General features: G+C 36.0%; 1 protein-coding gene across 5 annotated transcripts in view; it reads left to right on the forward strand.

The window, feature by feature from the left end:
* Klhl13 (kelch like family member 13) overlaps positions 1-17,848 on the forward strand; it is a 175,799-nt gene extending 157,951 nt beyond the window's left edge. For all 5 annotated transcript variants that reach the window (XM_042702496.1, XM_042702500.1, XM_042702497.1 and 2 more), the window contains 3 exons: positions 4,996-5,791; positions 14,014-14,127; positions 16,275-17,848. In XM_042702496.1, the coding sequence (XP_042558430.1) occupies positions 4,996-5,791; positions 14,014-14,127; positions 16,275-16,762 (1,398 nt within the window). In that variant the 3' untranslated portion in view covers positions 16,763-17,848. The remainder of the gene's footprint in view (positions 1-4,995; positions 5,792-14,013; positions 14,128-16,274) is intronic.
* Positions 17,849-19,946: the final 2,098 nt, after the last annotated feature.

Genomic DNA, 19,946 nt, shown 5'->3' on the forward strand with positions numbered 1-19,946 from the left:
AATGCTACAATAAATATAGTTGTGCTGGTAGCTTTAGTGTGGTCTTGTTTGTGATCATTTGGGTAAATGCCCAAAAGTGGGATTGCTGGGTCATAGGGGAGCTCTATGTGGAGTCTTTGGAGGAACCTCCATACTACTTTCCAAAGTGGTTGGACAAGTTTACACTCCCACCAATAATGCAGTAAGGTTCCCTTCTGTTCACATCCCCTCCAGCATCTGTTGTTGTTAAAGTTCTTGATCATAGCCATTCTAACTGGGGTGAGGTAGTATCTCAATGTTGATTTGATTTGTATTTCTTTTATGGCTAGGGATGTTGAGCATTTCTTCATGTGTCTATTGGCCATTCTTATTTCCTATTCAGAGAACTTTCTCTTTAAGTCTTTAGCCCACTTATTTATTGGGAGGTTGTTTTTTTGAGGATCTGTTGTTGGAGGATATAATTTTTTGAGTTCCAGGTATGTTTTACATATGAGACCCTTGTCTGTTGTATGGCTAGTGAAGATCTCCCATTCTGTGGGCTTCCTATTGATCTTGCTAGCTATGTCCTTTGCCATGCAGAAGCTCTGCAGCTTCATGCAATCCCATTTGTCCAACTTTTCTTTGGTTTGTTGTGTTTCTGGGTCTCTACTAAGAAAATTTTGACCTGTGCCAAGGAGACCTAGGGTTTCTCCTATTCCTGACTGTAATGTTTTCAGAATGTCTGCTTTGACTCTGAGGTCTTTGATTCATTTGGAGTTGATTCTGGTGCAGGGTGATATATAAGGATCTAGCTTTAGTTTTCTACAAGTGATTAACCAATTGTGCCAGCACCATTTACTGAGGAGGCTGTCTTTCTTCCATTCTATTGTTTTAGCTCCCTTATCGAAGATTTGATGGCTATAGGTCTGTAGGTTCATTTCTGGGTTTTCAATTCTATTCCATTGGTCCTGAGGTTTGTTTTTGTGTCAGTACCAAGCTCTTTTGATTACTATGGCTTTGTAGTAGAGTTTGACGTTTGGTATTGATATTCCTCCAGCACTGTTCTTTCTGTTGAGGATTGTTTTTGCTATTCGGGGTCTTTTATTGTTCCATATGAATTTTTGGATTGCCTCTTCTATTTCCTTGAAGAATGAGGTTGGAATATTCATAGGTATCACATTGAATGTGTAGATAGCCTTGGGAAGTATTGCCATTTTCACAATCCTTCCAACCCAGGAGCATGGGAGGTTTTTCCATTTTCTAAGTTCTGCTTATTAGGTTTAGTGAGAATGTTGGGGAAAAATAGCATTAGAGAGATGTGGAGAGGTAAAAGAAGAGTGAATTTAATCATGTTCTAATCTCAGAGAAGGAAATGGATAGGACAAAATGATAGGAGAGAGATTAAATAAACAAGAAAAATGGAAAAACAAAAATTTAAATTTGAAAAACAAAACACTTCAAAATTACATAAGTTATAAAGAAATGTTATTGAGAGAAGAAAAGGATAGGATGAGAGGAGGGACAAGATAAAAAGGAAAAAATAAAAAATAAAGTAAAAGTTCTTAAAATTGGAATACTTGAAAGTTATATAGAAATAAAGAAACAATACCACTATTAAAGAAGTTAAGCCTAAGAGGTTGTGAATTGAGTAATAAGTTTCTGGATTAAGTATGTACACAATGAGGGATAAGGCTAATAATCAAGGACAGGTATATATCTGGGGATGAACAGAACAGTATTTAAGTCACATAAAAAAGAAAGAGAAAAGAAAAAGAAAAGAAAAAGAACAAAAGTATCACAAGGTCAAAAGAGATTTTAAAAAAAGTGTGTGCGTGCGTGCACACACACACACACACACACACACACACACACTCCTAAAATAAAATTTATGAAAGAAAAAAATAAAATAATTAAAAATAATAAAAAAATAGGTAGTAAAAAGAGTTCTTTGATTTTTTTTGGGTGGGGGGAATGGGAAGATCCTGTATCTCCCCTGCGTCCGTAGCCAGTCTCTTGGTAGAGTGTCTGGTCTGCTTGTGGTGTTTGGTTTTCCTGTGGCTTGATTGATTTCTTAAGTCAGTTTATTTGAACAGGCAGAAAAATGCTCTGCCTTAACCAGGATTTTGTGATCCTCCTCCCAGGCTAGTTCAGTGGGAGGGAGATCTGCTTTGAGTATCACAAAAGAGGGAGATGGCTGTTTCCTCTCATTTGGAGTTGCTGTGATGAGGCTAGGTTCTGGGTAGGGTTGAGGCCTTTCAGCAATCAGTAGTTTTCCCTAAGGGGCTAGCCTGGAGCCATTCTCAGGGTTTATGTTACTGAGTTTCAGTTGTTTTTCTAGGCTGCAGTAGGGAGGGGCAGCCTCTGGCTCTGTTTACCCACTGAAGAAAGTCACTCCTTCCAGGGCGGAGCTTCTTTAGCCTGGGCGGGGTGACTTTCCCCTGGGTGGAGCTGAGCCTGGCAGGTCAGGTCAGGTTCCTATGACCTGCTAATATCTCCAATTGTTTTCTTCCAAGGCCTGGGTTGCAGCTAGCTGCTCAGCCTGGCCTTTGTATCAAAGATGAAGATCTTCTCTGGTGGTGAAGGATGTCAAGGTTCTACTCACGCCAGACTCTTGGTTCCTGGGCCGTCCCTGGTCTGCCATCAGCAGGATGAAGATATATGTTCCTTGTCAGTTCTTGCTGGTAGTGAATAGAATCCACTCACATGCTACATCTGGATCCTTTGTCCCAGGCTCTCTCTGTAGTTATGGCGGCTATGGCCAACACTGCTGCTTCCCCAGCCAGGGCTACCACCAAGTGCTCAGATCTGTCTCCTTGTCTGGATTATCCCACTCTGGCCAAACTCTCTGTACTGTGATGGCACACTTGGTGTGATACTCTAGCCTAGGACTGTTCACTGGAACACTAAAACTGCTTTCTATAGGGGAGCTTGTTTAGCCTCCAGCTTCTCTGCCATCTTCCTCTGGTTCCACTGGAGGTGTTTTAAATGAACATTAAGGTTATTGTGGATTTTTCTCATACCCAGTCAGAACTGAGATTTAGAAAGAAAGGTGATTGTACCAGTTAGGACTTAATCTCTTTCCAGCATTATTTTTGTTTTCTGTGGTGAGATGAAATACCACTTTTCTATAATAGAGCATTGGGCTTAGTAGGACAAAAACCAATCTCCTAACCAACTTCATCTCTACAGTAGTACCTTTTTTCCTAGGGAGATTATTAGTATAATAGTTTATAAGAATTGGAATTTTTGTTCTTTGTTATTTTCTTGTTATTCAAAAAGAGGACCATGAAATGAATATAAAAAGGTGGCAGCAAACAGTACAAAGCAGGCTAGGTAATATTTTCTGTAAAACTAAAACACTTGTACATACTATGAATATACTATGAGAAAATTATCTTTAACCATCTACCTTTAATATGACATTCATTTTTGTCCTTATGATGTTATATAACTATATGCTAAGTATTGTAGAATCATTCCAATTTATAATCAGGTTAGGGTTAAGGGTTTCAATTATCTTTTTTTTCCATTTGAAAATTTTAGCACCTACCATTTGCCCCAAGCAATTATTATTGTGGAGGATAACAGGGTACTCACAAAATAAACCCTATCACTGTGATTAGAAGTAATTACAAAAATTACAGAGAAGTTATGTATGTTGGAGCCAGACAAAAAGTCTAAGAAAAGAGAGAACATGATTCTCTCAAGGAAAAACGTAAAGAATCAGAAGTCATTGGAAAAGATAGCTTTTGTTTTGGAACTTTTTTTTTTTTTTTTTTTTTTTTGTCGGCCATGGGGCTTGAACTCTGGGCCTGGGCGCTGTCCCTCAGCTCTTCAGCTCAAGGCGAGCGCTCTACCACTTGAGCTACAGCGCCACTTCCGGTTTTCTGGTGGTTTATTGGAGATAGGAGTCTCACAGTCTCTCCTGCCCGGGCTGGCTTTGAACCGCGATCCTCAGATCTCAGCCTCCTGAGTAGCTAGGATTACAGGCGTGAGCCACCAGCGCCCGGCTATCTGTTTTGGAACTTTTTAAACAAATATGCTTTGACTTATTAAAATTCTTTGCTATGGATATAACAATAAACAGATGACTAAGCAATAGGAACATCAGTAAGATGGCAAATTAGAGAATTTCAGACCCTATACTCTAGCCAGAGCACCAGTTCTGACAACCATCTGTGGGATGAAAATACATCTACAGAAGCCTCAGAACCCAGGAAATATACTACAGCTCCCTGTTAGAACAGAAAAAAATCCAAGAATAGATGGAATGAAAGAAATAGGAATATGTTGAAGCACATTCCTTCTATAACTTGGGACTTTTCAATTTGAAAATATACTACATTTGACTTGGTCATGTGCCTTTGGTACTTCATTCTATTAATGTGATGAATGACATCTATTGCTTTTGATATATTGTATCTTGAGAGTTAATTCCCACTGTTCATTGTGAGTGATCCTTTTTTTTTAAAAAAAAACACACATTTTATCTTGATGTGTGGATTTCTTGCATATTACATGTGTTTTGCATTTCTTACTTAATGTATATTGGATTTGTAAACAGGCATGCTTTTTAAGATTTTTTTTTTTACTTTTGGGGAGATTTATTGCAATAGAGATGGCTATATAGATAATTACAGTTAATAGTGAGTCATTTTTTTTCTCTCCTACCAAACCAGTCTTGACTTCATTATTTCCAGGGCTGTTATTTAGCAAGTACAAAGCAGCACAGAGGTTATTGAGGTTGTTCTGATTGGCTACTAGCTATGTTGCCCTAATTATTTTGGCCATAGTGAAGTTGGGACATTGTTTCTTAGCTTAACTTCTGACTGACAGATCATTTTTCTTAGTCACCTTTCCAATGAATTGGTTTCTTCCTCTCTGCAGATCAGTGGGGCATTTAGATAAGAATCTTTATTTGTATATATATATATATGGATATTAAGAAGTAGAATTCACTCTATCATAGAACACATTTTTGTGTGACCAAATGTATCAAGGATGTAGTCATGTTTGAATTTGTTATTGGCTTAACAGGTCACTCTAGACAATTGCGTTGAAGTTGGAAGGATTGCCAACACCTACAATCTGACAGAAGTGGATAAATACGTTAACAGTTTTGTCTTAAAGAATTTTCCTGCATTGCTGAGCACTGGGGAGTTCTTGAAACTCCCTTTTGAGCGTCTTGCCTTTGTGCTTTCCAGTAATAGCCTTAAGCATTGCACTGAACTCGAGCTCTTTAAAGCTACCTGCCGCTGGCTTCGCCTGGAAGAGCCCCGGATGGACTTTGCTGCCAAATTAATGAAGAACATACGATTTCCACTGATGACACCACAAGAGCTCATTAATTATGTGCAAACAGTGGATTTCATGAGAACTGACAACACCTGCGTGAATTTGCTTTTGGAAGCCAGCAATTACCAAATGATGCCATATATGCAGCCCGTGATGCAGTCAGACAGGACTGCCATTCGGTCTGACACCACTCATTTGGTTACATTAGGAGGAGTGCTGAGACAGCAGCTGGTTGTCAGTAAGGAATTGCGCATGTATGATGAAAAAGCCCATGAGTGGAAATCTCTAGCCCCCATGGATGCCCCAAGATACCAGCATGGCATTGCTGTCATTGGAAACTTCCTCTATGTCGTTGGTGGACAGAGCAATTATGATACAAAAGGAAAAACGGCAGTTGATACCGTGTTCAGATTTGATCCTCGATATAACAGATGGATGCAAGTTGCATCTCTAAATGAAAAGCGCACCTTCTTCCACCTAAGTGCCCTCAAAGGATATCTGTATGCAGTTGGTGGTCGAAATGCAGCTGGTGAACTGCGTAAGTATGCATATTCATATTATACATAGACACCAATTTCTTTCTTTTCCCAGAAACCCCTTTCAAATCATAAAATAACCAGTTCTGTGAACTTAAAGACGAAACCATAGCCATAGGTTCATTTTAAACTATTTTCTTTTAGAAAATATCACAGAAAACATGTATATCTTATCTGGGCCTATGTCATTAACAAGGGTTCAAATTATATCTTGTAAATGTACTGATTGGGTGAAGTCTATTTTATTTGTGAAATATATATATAGTTTTCATCCTGAAAGTTCATCTAGGAAGTATATTCAACTAATCTAAATTAATTCCAGTGTAATCTTGGCAGATGTTTGACTCATTTTTCACTTTTAAATTCCCACACGGTATTTAACTTAATGGGTTAAAAAAATCCCTTGCAGAGGACTCACTTTTGTTGTTTCTTCTTTCCATAGTTTGATACCTATTAGGAGCCACATAATGAGATGATATTATTTATAGATTAAGTCTATTATCCAGTGTTTATTTACTGTGCTAAAAATCTGTGACTATTAGTTTAAAATTTTTACATTCTTTTATTACTATATCATTGTAAACTGATCTAGTAAGTCATTTGATGGTTGTTTTTGTCTTGCTAGTCTAAGAATGGTCATAAATATAATTTAATATGGAAATATCTGGGCTATAGGTTAATCTTAAAATTTTAATTTTATTCTTTTAGTTTAAATTTGGATAACATAATTTTTCAAAAAAGCATTTTATATTGTAATCTAGATCTGTCATCACCATTATTAGTTGGCTTTTCTTACTCTTCTTTTATTCTACTATAAAAAGAGTCTTCATAATGCCCAGTATTCCAGGCTTTATTGTGCTGGAGGTGTCTAATCCATTGCCGTTATCTCTAAATTAACTCTGTGTATTTCTCAGAATATTTTCTCAAATATCTTAAGAAGTAAAAAATAATTGAATAGATTTGAGACTATGCCTTTTTGTAGAAGAGAGTTACTTTTAGCTGTTCTAGTTTCCTGTTTATACAGTCTTTTCTTCTTAGTTATATGATCATTTTCCCACCCATCATTGTTATGATTTTTTTCCTAAAACCAGATTTTCTAGATTATTGGACTAGGTGATGTTATTATTGTCTATATAGATTTCCCAATGTATTTAATTAATCCAACTTTTAATAGTAGTTGACACATTGGTACCCTTAATGTAAAATATTCATTTCAGATCTCCTCAGTCAACCCACACAAATTATTATGTTGTTGTTATACTATTTAAATGTACGGTTTCTGAAATATCTCAAAAGTGCAAATAGTGGTTCTGTGATTTCTTCAAAAAGAAACAAACATAAAGGTAATCTTTAGGAATTCACAAATTATAGATAATCAACCATGGAAGTCAGTGGTCATTTTTAAAGCTTCTTTTACAAAGGGAATAGGCTCTTCTTCTGTAATTGCTTGGTTGTCAATGATATCTTCACTATGGATTTTTAATTTGCAGTACAAAATTCCTACTCTTAAGTAGGGATCTTACCTTTTGAGAGTTGTAATCATCAGGCAAAGGAGCTAGAGGCTTTCTTTTTCTTATCCATTCCCATGTTCTTTGTGTTTTCCTATGAGAAGCTAGGAAACAAATAGATTGCTCTGCTGGGTATGTTCATCGAGTATGACTTTCAGAAACCACCCCACTCCTTCTGATTAAAGTCTTCTTTAAAAAATTTTTCACAATAAAAAAAAATTTATTTTATTGTAAAGATGCTGTACTGAGAGGTTACAGTTAAATGAGTAAGGAAATGAGTACATTACTTGTAGATCATTGTTACCCCTTCCCTTGTTGTCCCACTGTCCCTACCCTCCCTCACCTCCCACATTCCTTCCAGACCTCCCCCACTCCTCCCCATCCTCAAAAATAGTCTTCTGTAATGCATGGAGGAACACACCTATAAGGGAATCTTCATAATGACCAGTATTCCAGGCTTTATTGTGCTAGGGGTATCTAATCCATTGCCATTATCTCTGAATTAACTCTGTGAATTTCTCAGAATATTTTCACTAATATCCTAAGAAGTAAAAATAATTGAATGGATTTGAGACTAAGCCTTTTTTTAGAAGATATTCTAGCCCTGGGGAGTCTGAGAAGGAGTTTCTCGTGATCTCATGTGGGCACCTTAGTAAGACCTTGACACAAAAAAAACCTTCTGTGATTCATTTTAATTGTGTTTTTAAATGAATTATTCCTAAACTCATATTAACCATTTGATTGTATTTGGGCTTACATTATCCTGGATGATGTAAGATAATGACAAAATTTTCCCTAAGATTATATAGGTAATTTTTATCTTGTTTCATTAGTGGTACTAATTCTGAACTCAGGATCTTGTTCTTACTTGGCTGGCACCGTACCATGTCAGCCACTTGGCAGATTATCTTGGAGATAAATCTGTCAAACTTTTCTGCCAAGGTGACTTCCAACTGAAATCCTCTAGTCTCATACTTCTGAGTAGCTACAGTTACAGACCTGGGAGCCACTGGCTCCAAGCTTATGTACTACATTTTTCTTTGTGCTTGTACTGGGACTTTCACTCAGTGCTTCTTACTCAGTTGGCTTACTTGTTCACAGCTTGTACTCTCCTAGTTGAGGCATGTCTCCAATCCATCAATTTGCTTGTTTATTGGAGATGGAGTCTTAAGAACTTTACTGCCAGGATTGACCTCAAACCATGATCCCCAAGGCCTCAGTTTCCCGAGTAGCCAAGATTACAGGCATAAACAATCAGCATCCAACTGAAAACCTACACGAAAAATATTTTTATTACCTTTAAGTAGTTGTACAAAGGACATGCCATTCAACAGATCATAAACTGCATGAAAAAATGCACACCTGATGAGGTGAATCTGTCAAGATCATTATGTGTATATATGGCCATGTCAAAATCAAGCCCTCTTGTACAACTAACTGATGGTCATAATGAAAAAGAAAACTGAAAAATGCATGCCTGATTGAAATATGCACAGTGACCCTTTGTGGCAACAAAACAACTCTAATTTCAGACCAGTTTTTGATATTTCATTTCAAAAATGATTACTTCACTTAAATTCAGCATTTAAAAATATTTTGCTACATTCTGTAATAAAAATCTTATGTTAACATACATCAGACTCTTAAAAGTATGCAATTGATTTATTAAGTGCACTTCAATTGAGAGTCTTGATTGCAGGATAGCCTTCAGGCCAAAATGAGTGAAAACCCAGAAACTTGAAATATCAGTTTTTTCTGCTCCCTCCCCTACTCCCCTTGAACTCCTATATTATACTCAATTAGAAGTAAGAATTATACTTCATTTTATAATGTTCTATGTTGTTGAGATGCTCACACTTGATATAACCTTCCCTAATTTCCTCTTCTCCCAATGAGCAGTATCAGTGGGTTCTTCTGAAGTTTGTCTGTTAATAATTTTCTATATAAATAGAAATCAGTTTGTGTCAGTTACCTTTTCCATTCTTTCTGACTCCATTACTTTTGAAGATTGGAAAATTTAGTTCTAAGGCCACTCTTGATTATATTTCTGAATGTTCAAGCCAGAGGCTCTCTTTAATTTTTCTTCTGTTTCATGGCTGTTTTTGTTGTTGCTTTTTAAAAGGAATTCCTCTCTACACACATGCAAATATCTGTTATGACAAGTCAACATTTGCATCTTACTTGACCATTGGCACTTTCATATGCCTATATAGACAGATTAAACTGCTTGGAAAGGTTAGATGGATAAGGAAGTCATTTAGCAATTTTACAGATTTGTTGGCCACAGTACATAATTTTCTATTCATATGCACAATAAATATTGCCTAGATATATAGAAGAAATTTTTTTTAGTGTATTCAGTCTTTTGAAATGCTTTCACAGAGTATATTAGGGACCTAAGGAAAAGCTAAACCCATAGACCATCAAACAAAACAAAACAAAACAAAGAGGTTACCAGAGTTTCTGTGTGCTTGGCTTATTTTTGAAATATAAATTACTTGAATTTGTCATCTTCCCTGATACTGGTTACAATGAAAAGGTAGGAGAAACTTAGAGGAGTTGTTACTTAAGTGAAAAAAAAACTCAGTTACTTCTGGCACCTTTCACAAGCTATGTCATATAAGCATTCAACCTTCCATTGAGGTTTTCTACATTGAAGAATAGGGTTCTTCATATATCTTTTGCTTCAGTTAAATATAGGAAAATATTTTTTGTCAAATAAGTGTATAATAAAATTACTAAGTTTTATCAAATGTGTCTTGATGTCTTTGTCATTGAATGGATTGGTGGTTTTCTTGATTTCAAGACAGCACCTTACAATTATAAAATCCATTATCCTTCTTTGTACAAATAGTTTCCTTTAGACCAGATATCAAAGACCGAGTGAGTCCAAAATTATCTCATGAGACTGATTCTGGATCCCAGTGGGATCTTACAGAAAATGAGAACCACTGATATATGTGTGTATATATGAACAAACAACCCAATTTAGCTTTCAAACAGAAGTGACTCTAATTAATTTAATAGATTGAGTATTATTAATTATTAAATTAATTTTATAGACTATGGGTCACAACACATCTGTAAAGGACCAGCAAGTATGTCTTTTTTTCTTTATCCTGTGGACTGTTTATTCTTTAGAACAACTAATAAACTCTTCTGTTGTAGTAAAAAAGCTACTGTAGACAATTAATAAACAAATGAATGAGACCGTGTCCCAAAAAGTGTTCTTTATTACTACTGAAATTTGAAGTTCATCTGATTTTCATATGATACAAACTAGTCCTTTGACTCTTTTCTAACCCTTTAAAAATTTAAGTCCATTTTTATTGCTATCTGTGGAGATATACAAAAACAGACAGTGGACTAGATATAGCTATGGGCTGAAGTGTGCTGACTCCTGCCCTAGATTTTCCCAGCTCTTTTTTCCTGTTCTCTTCTTTCATTGACTATGATGGAACCACCACTATGGGGCTGCAGTTTCTTGTCTTCCATCTTTCCTTATTACCCCTCCTCCCATCAGAGTTATTGCCACTAATCCATGTCTGACTAACTTCTGTCTGTGATATAAACAGGAGCAGGTGCATCTTCTTTTTAATTAGATGCATTCTATTTTCAAATTATATATTACTGAGTCTTCTGATAATAACAATGTATCTGCAAATAGAATTTGTTTTGGTGGTGTGGGGCTTGAACTCAGGGTCTGGGTACTGTCCCTGAGCTTTTGCTGAAAACTCACGATCTACTACTTTGAGCCACACTTCTACTTCGTTTTAGGTGCTTAATTGGTGATAAGACTCTCATGGACTTTCCTGCCTCGGATTGGCTTTGAACTGGGATTCTCAGGTCTCGCCTCCTAAGTAGCTAGGCTTATAAGTCTGAGCCACCAGTGCCTGGCTGGAAGGAGAAGAATGAAGGAGTAGAAAAGTTAAAGGAGATTATTTGGAAGAAGGCAAGTTTAGGGATGATGAGCTATTCTGTAGTTACTATGGTATTGTACTGAGACCTTCTTGCATGAGAAAATATGGACAGATTTTAATAACCCCTATTAGGAAAAAAAATGCAATTAACTCACATAGACAAAGCATTGTCTTCTAACTTTACCACAAAAAGAGGAAATCAAGGGAAATTACATCAGAATAATTTGAGTTAGACATAGGAAATTTCAATGTTCAAGGCAAAGTCTTGCCTTGTGAAAAGCATACAACTAGTGAAATCTGCTTTTGGCTTCAAATTCATGAGAATTTGATGACGGAAATCTTTTAAAACTCTTTTCCTGTTAGGATATATGACTGTATTTCTTTCGCATATAAAAATCCTTCCATTAATTTGCTAGTTATAAAAACCAATCAATATACTAAGGCTGCTTTTAAATGTAGTGAGGGAATAATGCACACCCAATAGGTTTGCTGGAGTTAGGTGAAAGTCATGCTTAAAGCAAATAGAAATGAACATTAAATAAGACATCTCCTAACTGGGCATCAATGGCTTATGCTGTAATCCTAGTTACTCATGAGGCTGAGATCTGAGGATCATGGTTCAAAATCAGCCTAAGCAAGAAAGTTCATGAGACTCATCTCCAATGAATCACCAAAAACTGCTAGAAATGGAGCTGTGGCTCAAGTGGTAGATTGCATAAGCAAAAAAAGCTCAGGAACAGTGCTCAGGCCCTAAGTAAAAGCCCCAAAACACACACACAAAATAGACCTCTCACAAAAAAGAAATAATAAATATCTGAGTTGGCATATATGCTAAATATACTGAAAAATATACATGTGTCAAACTGTCACATCATGTTCTATAAATATATGGAATCATTATGTGTTAATTAAAATAAAATTTAAAAACGGCATCAGTGCCTTAGTGTAAAACAATATTGGGGTATATGGAAGTTTCACTTGTTATTAATTGTGGAAATACTCCATATTTTGTGAAAGATTATTTTATAAGATCTTGCTACTTGATAGATAGGCTTAGAAGAAGTAGAGTTGGTAAGAATGTAGGCCTGAAGTAATAAAACCAGAAAAAGATTAGATCAAAAGAACAGTAGGGTTTGTCAAGATGTATCTGTGATACTAGCTGTTTAGGAGGCACAAAATTGGAAGCAAAACTGTGGTTCAAGGTCACTTCAGGCAAAAAGTTAGCAGGACACCACCTTATGAGTATGGTGACTTACATATGTAATTCCTGTTACAACAGAGACATAAATAGGAGGACTGAAGTACAGTATAGGCTGGCCTCAGGGAAAAATGTAAAACTGCAATCTCAAAATAACTACATAAACTGCTTTGTTGAATGGCAACTGTTTGTGCAACTACTTAAACATAAAGTAAAACAAACAATAAAATAATGCCGTGGCTCAAAAGGTAGAGCATTTGTCTAGAAAGCATTAACTCAGAGTTCAGTCTCCAGTACTGCCCAAAGAACCTAAATATAGTAAACACCTTTGAAATGAATTTGAAAATGTAATTGTAAAGTTAGTAGAAAAGGAAATCAGTAAGGAGATGAAAGTGTTAAAAATATAGCTATAACCGGAGGAGAAAAATGTGCTTTGCATCAGTGAATTTAGTGAAAAATGAAATTTGCTAATAGAGCAGAAAAGTAAAATTTCTTCCTCTCTTCCTCCCTAACTGCCCTTGTCTTATTCTCCTTTTTGGGTTTAATTATTATTTAGGGTATCTCATTCAATAGTTGACTCATAAAGCCAGGTACAGAAGGGCTCATGGTTCTAGTCCTGGTTACTCAGGAAGCTGAGATCTGAGGATCTTGGTTTGAAGCCAACCCAGGCAAACAAGTCCATAAGACTCTAATCTCCAATGAACCAGTAAAAAGCTGGAACTGGTGGTATGACTCAGACTAGTAGAATATCAATTGTGAGCAAAAAAGCTGAGTAAATTTAAGCCCCAGTACCAGCACAAAAAAATAAAAAAGGTTAACTCATAGCTCAGGGTTGCATTTGGCTTTAAGTAGCTAAACAGTTTTCCCATGGCAATCACACAGTAGACTTTTGCTTCATATCACTTCCTAAAATTATATCATATTGTTGAGCAAAGCTTAAAGGAACTTGGGACATTGAATTTCATTTTGAGTTTGGTGCACTGTTTCATTGAGCACTGTTGGCATTCTATTGCTAAAACAAAAATGCAGGCTTGAGAAAGCAAGAAACTAGATTGGCATTTGGCAGGGTCTGCAGTAAATCATCTGAATTTTGCAAATCAGTCTCAACTTGGTGCTTTTGACTAGAGTCTTTATGGTAGCACCATTTTTTCTTTTTAAAGAGGGATTAAAATAAATTTAAAAATAAAGGATTGAATTTTCCATTTGTTTGGACTGTCCTTGTACTGATATTGAGGTTATAACAGATTGATTGAAAGATATTTATGTAAACAGAGGTCACTTCTCCAAAATACATTGTGTTAAAGATTAAAAGGATCCTTCCCCTTTCTCTCAAAACTAAAATTACAATGTAGAAGGACCGTTAATTAAAGATCTTAGTTTCATATACTGCCAATCATCTGTTGTCCTTAAAGTATGCACATAGGATATTGTCAGTGTCTATTTCATGGTTTGTGTATGAATATAATTATGAGCTCCCAATGCATTTCTCATACATACAAAATGTATGTTTACAAACCTTAGATATTACTGTTTTATCTAAAAATAGATATAATTAATTGCTAAATTTGACATTAAAACAATTTCTTTTTTCTCAACAGCTACAGTAGAATGTTATAATCCAAGGACAAATGAATGGACCTATGTTGCCAAAATGAGTGAACCTCACTATGGACATGCTGGAACTGTATATGGAGGAGTGATGTATATTTCAGGTAAGCAGTTATCACAGGAGCACAGTATAGTAATGCATATTCATTATAATAAATGTATTTGTATCATAACTAAGATATTCTTTCCATGTAGGGGAAGCAATAATAATAATAATAACCCTGAAAATGGATAATCCAAATAAAAATGTTTGTTGACTTTTTATGGTATTTTTGGTGTGGACATTTGCATATAAATGCTTTGAGCATTCATTAAGTCTGTGAGTACTAGGAAATCAACCTGCCATAAATGTATAACTTAGAAGAATAAAGAAAGCATTCAGATTCTCCAATTTGTTCCTCAGTCCTTCCACCCTGTATTCTAATAGTGTAATTCACATTTACTATTCATTTTAGCAACAATGTACTTGTCTTATTTAAAATATTGTTATTATATGAAGAAATATGTCATTATATAACATACGGGCTCTAGTATGTCCATTAATTCATGATGTTCATTCTCACAGTAACCCATAATATGTATGTTCCCTTTTTCCTTAGCTTTATCATGGTGCCCTACTATGGTCCCGTTCCATGGATAATTCTCTACTAATTTCTGCTATTTGATACACATTTAGAAATCTTTTGAGGAAATTCTGAAATGGCTACAATTTATCCAATGACTAGTAACAACTTTCATTCTCTCAGTCTTAATGTTTAAATCAAGACATCTTAATGCAATGTGATCTTGACATTTAATTTTGTTAAACGAGTTTTTATCATTTGGTCCTTATGGAAGTCTGTCTGTGACCATTTTTACCTCATTGAAAGCCTGTCATTGCCAAGCCAACAGCTGCATTATTAGAGGACAAAGGTGTAAAGGGGATGTTTGTGGTCTGATCCTCTGAATACTGCCTTTATACCATCTTATGAAATCTGTAATCATGAAGGATCAGAGAAAGGTCTGTAGTGAGTGATTGACAGATTCCTGGTATTAAATTCTTGAGCAACCACAGGATGTCTAATTCTGAAAGAGCCATCCAAGAAATCATATGCTGTAGTAGTCAATGATTTGCACAGTCTACTTGTTTTACATATGTAACTTCAGTACCAATATAATGGAGGTTCCAAATCCTCTGGGGAAAAAAATGACATCTGATCTATTTTAGTGGTATTTTAGCATAATGAGTTTTTAGTGCAGAAATGACTATCCCAATCAAGGGTAGGATAGGAACCAAGTTTGTTTTCTAACAAAGGTTACTCTTTTAATTTGTAGAAAGTTTTGAAAGCATAGCTATATTAGTGATGTCCATCTGGCTACTTGAAAGTAAATCTTTGAGTGTTATGGCTAAAAATCATATCTCTTCAAAATCTGCTGAAGATAGTGTCTGATACTTTCATTGGACAGACGTCAGTCTGAAAGGCCCTGTGTTCAATCCCCAGCATCAAAAAATTACGTTTTGTAGATGATACAGACTTAATAGAGCACCAAACAACTGCTGCACATACAAAATTCCACATAGAGCATCCCAATTCTTTTTTGTTGTGTTTTTAAAAAATTAACTTTAAATAGTTGTACAATGAGGTTTCAATTCAACAAATCAGCTTGTAAGTACAGTGTATCTTGATCAATGTCACTCCTTCCATCTTTCTTCCCCATTCTGATTAATTTTTAAACATTCATTCTGATAGCAGATGACATTATTTAATTTCACCACACCCACCCAAAATGAAAAGATTCTGTATTTTCTTGTACATTATGTATCCAAGTTCAAAGGAACTCTTTTTGACCAATATTTCACTGCATAGCCAGCCACAATCTTAATGAGATAACTAGAATAAGGAAGAAATGGACACCTGGAGTTTAGAGTACTTTGAATCAGTACTCAGTACTCAGAAGATACCCACTTAAAAGGAGTAAGTAGACAATAATCCTTTGTAGTGAAACTTATTGTCCATCTCCTAACAGTGACCAAAAAATATTATCACTGAGTAAAACTTGTTAAGTACCATGGGTTTTGATGAGAGAAGTTCTCTGAAGTAGTAGAAATCATTCTGTAGTCTAAAACATCATTCAGTAATGCCTCTTAAGTACCATGGGTTTCCATAAGAGAAGGTCACTGAAATAGTAGTCATTTTGTATTCTTTAAGAAGATAAAAATATCATTTTCTTAGGATCTGTTTACTTCATGTCTATTGTTTGCCTTCTTTAGGAGGAATTACCCATGACACCTTCCAAAAGGAACTAATGTGCTTTGATCCTGATACTGACAAATGGATCCAAAAGGCACCAATGACCACGGTTCGAGGCCTGCATTGCATGTGCACAGTGGGAGAAAGGCTCTACGTCATTGGTGGCAATCACTTCAGAGGAACCAGTGATTATGACGATGTCCTAAGCTGTGAATACTATTCTCCTATCCTTGACCAGTGGACCCCAATTGCTGCCATGCTAAGAGGGCAGAGTGATGTTGGGGTTGCTGTGTTTGAAAATAAGATCTATGTGGTTGGTGGATATTCTTGGAATAACCGTTGTATGGTCGAGATAGTGCAGAAATATGATCCAGATAAAGATGAATGGCATAAGGTTTTTGATCTTCCTGAATCCCTTGGTGGTATTCGAGCTTGTACACTTACAGTTTTTCCACCTGAAGAAACCACACCATCACCTTCTCGAGAGTCCCCTCTTTCTGCACCTTAAAATCATCCTTACAACTAAGATGCTGTAGTCCTATATTTGCAATGTGTCATGAATTATCTTCTTTTCCCTCTTAAGTAGTATATATGTTAGAATTAGCCTCCAGTAATTGATGCAGATATTGGAAAAAAGACAACATTGATGTTATTTGTGCTGTTAGTTTGGCCTAGAATGTTTATAAAGTGGTAACAAAACCATCCTGGAAATATATCCCATAGAAGCTGATGTTTAACATATGAAAAAAAGTATTGTCTATGAAATGTTTCTTCAGTACTTTTTAACTGCTGTGTACTGGGTGTGAGGTATTTGTCATCTTACATTATAAGCCAAGTTGAAGGTGGATTATAGTACATGTACAACTATGTTCACTAGGCTTCAAAATAAAAAGTTTTCCTTTCATCTTTGACTATAAGATGTTGAAGGGAGGCAGCCTGCTCCAACAGGAATCAATGCACAAAAGGTTGCCAACTCGCATGAGCTACCTCCCTCTTTTCATAAAGTATTTTTGACATATCTGTCAACCCACCTGACTGTGTGGGTGCATTGAGAACATACGAAGTTTCTTAGACACACAGGAGAAATAACTGAAATTCACCAATATTACTTTTAAAAAGCATGCCCCCTTGACTTGTTAAAAAAAAGGTTTGGATTTTTTAATGTGTATACCTACATACTTTTAAAAGTGTGTAGGTACACACATAATTATATCAAATATGAATTTTTAAAAACAATGTCACATTAAATAAATGTCAAATCAAAAAATCTAGAAAGCAGCTTCGATTAAAATGGGAATTCAGTATGCACAATACTGAATGCATATTTGAGAACTATACTCAATTTAGGTGGATAAGGGCTAGAAATTTTGAGCAACTAAATTTGTCACTTGACCAAATTTTATCTTCAAGAATTGTATTCTATTTCTTCTCCTTTGCTGTTGAGGTAACTTACATATTATATGTATTCTGTATACTCTGTTCATGAGGTTATTTAGCACAATGTACAACAGCTTCACCTGGGGAGCTGCTTTTGCTCAGTGAATTCAACTTCCATGTTTTATTTTCTTTTGTTCAATAAAAACATTTAATGTCATTTTGATCTAAAGCATCCCATTATTGTGTGATTTTATTTTGTTTTATTAAACATCTCTGTTTTGGCAAAATTTGGTTAATCAGAATGGGAAACACTGAACAGCTTGGATGAATGGATATTTGTGATTAGAAAAACTGGTTCTAACTTCACTGGTGAAAATTCACTGCTGATTGTCTTTCAGGAATTAGTTCATGATAGATGCTCATTGTCAGCTCTGCATTCTCATAGAACTCTCAGACATGCCTAAACTATAACGTCCTAATTGCCTTTCTTATCCTTTCCTGTTTTGTAAAGATGGGTATCATGCTATGTTGTCCAGAGTGGTCTGGAACTACCCAAGGTCAAGTAGTCTTCCTGCCTCTGCTTTCCAAATATATGGAACCACATAATAAATCACTTCACTAGGATTGAGAGCAGTTACATTTCTGAGGTCAGTTTTCCTGATACCTAAGATGATGCATCTTGCCTATTGAGAAAGGATGATGTAAAATGACCTCATAGGTTTGTTCTTGATCTAGGATCCTAAAGGGAAAAAAAAGGTTTTTCTAAACAATTATTTGAAATTTATGTTAGAATCCTCCTGTGATCTCTCCCACTTTCTTTTTTTTATATATTTTTTTGCTTTTTTTTTTATTGTGAAAATACTGTACAGAGGGGTTACAATTACATGGGCAAGATAACGAGTACATTTCTTATCAAGCATTGTAGCCTCCTCCTTTGTTTCCTCTTCCCAATCCATCCTCCCCTTGCCCCCCCCCAACCCTCCTCCCCCCCAACTCTCTTCCCCCCCACCAAAGTTGTACGTCTCATTGTTGCAATGGGTCCACCTGTATTCCTATTTAAATGATTTGCTTTTTCCCTTCCCCTTCACAAATTATAACAACATCAAATACAGTGAAAGCAGGGGTTATACCGTGTAGGAGGGGCATACAAAGCAACAAAGAAATCATCTTATAAATGTGTTAGAAACAATTGCATGGGAAAAAAACATTTGAATACATATCTTAGGATTCATTTCCCTAACATCAACTTACCTGACCTTTTCTGCTTGACTCAGACATATACTAGTTATTGCAACTAAGGGAAACCATGGGACCTCTGTTTCTTTGGGCCTGGCTTATTTCACTTAATATAATTTTTTCCAAGTCTTTCCATTTCCTAACAAATGGGGCAATGTCATTCTTTCTGATGGAGGCATAGAATTCCATTGTGTATATATACCACATTTTCTTGATCCATTCATCTACTGAGGGGCATCTGGGTTGGTGGTTCCATATCTTAACTATGGTAAATAAGGCTGCAATAAACATATTCGTTCTGGTAGCTTTAGTGTGGTCTTGTTTGTGAACATTTGGGTAAATGCCCAAAAGTGGGATTGCTGGGTCACAGGGGAGCTCTATGTGGAGTCTTTTGAGGAACCTCCATACTACTTTCCAAAGTGGTTGAACAAGTTGACACTCCCACCAACAATGCAGTAAGGTATCTCTCTCACTTTCTGTGCAAAATTTTGAAACTTGAACCAATCATTTAGGGCTATTCCAAAACCACTAGAGGGTCATTACATTTCTTCACCAATGGATCAATGGCAGAATAGATATTATCACCTCTGTCTTGAGTTAAGCAGAATTAAAGAAAGCTTTCCTATCTGTCCTATCTGAATTTTGGAAGAACTTGGTATGGATGAGAGAGATCTCCATGGGCAAGGATGTTCACATACAAGTACAACTGCTTCAGTGATCTGAGTTTTCTACATATAAAGCAGAACATATGGAAGATGTATAGAGCATGCTAATAAGACAGAAACAGTCCAAGGTGGATATTTCTAGTCAGGTAACTGTACTCCAAGCCATCCTGTGGCCTCTCCTCTTTACAGCTACAGAATCCTTTCCCATTAACAGAAGAAAAATGAAGTATTGCAAATGTGAGCGATGTAGTGGGCAAGCTTGAAAGGGATATACATCACTTCTACCCATATTCTGCTGGCCAACATTCAAGTCTTGTGGCTACATCTAAACACAAAAGGAAGTAAAAAAAATAGCGGCTGTGTGCCCTGAATGAAGTGGAAGTAGGGTTGCTAATCTGTGTGCACTCTGCCACA

Source organism: Dipodomys spectabilis, unplaced genomic scaffold, assembly GCF_019054845.1.
Source record: "Dipodomys spectabilis isolate Male_0828 unplaced genomic scaffold, ASM1905484v1 ptg000325l, whole genome shotgun sequence".
Classification (NCBI taxonomy): Eukaryota; Metazoa; Chordata; class Mammalia; order Rodentia; family Heteromyidae; genus Dipodomys; species Dipodomys spectabilis.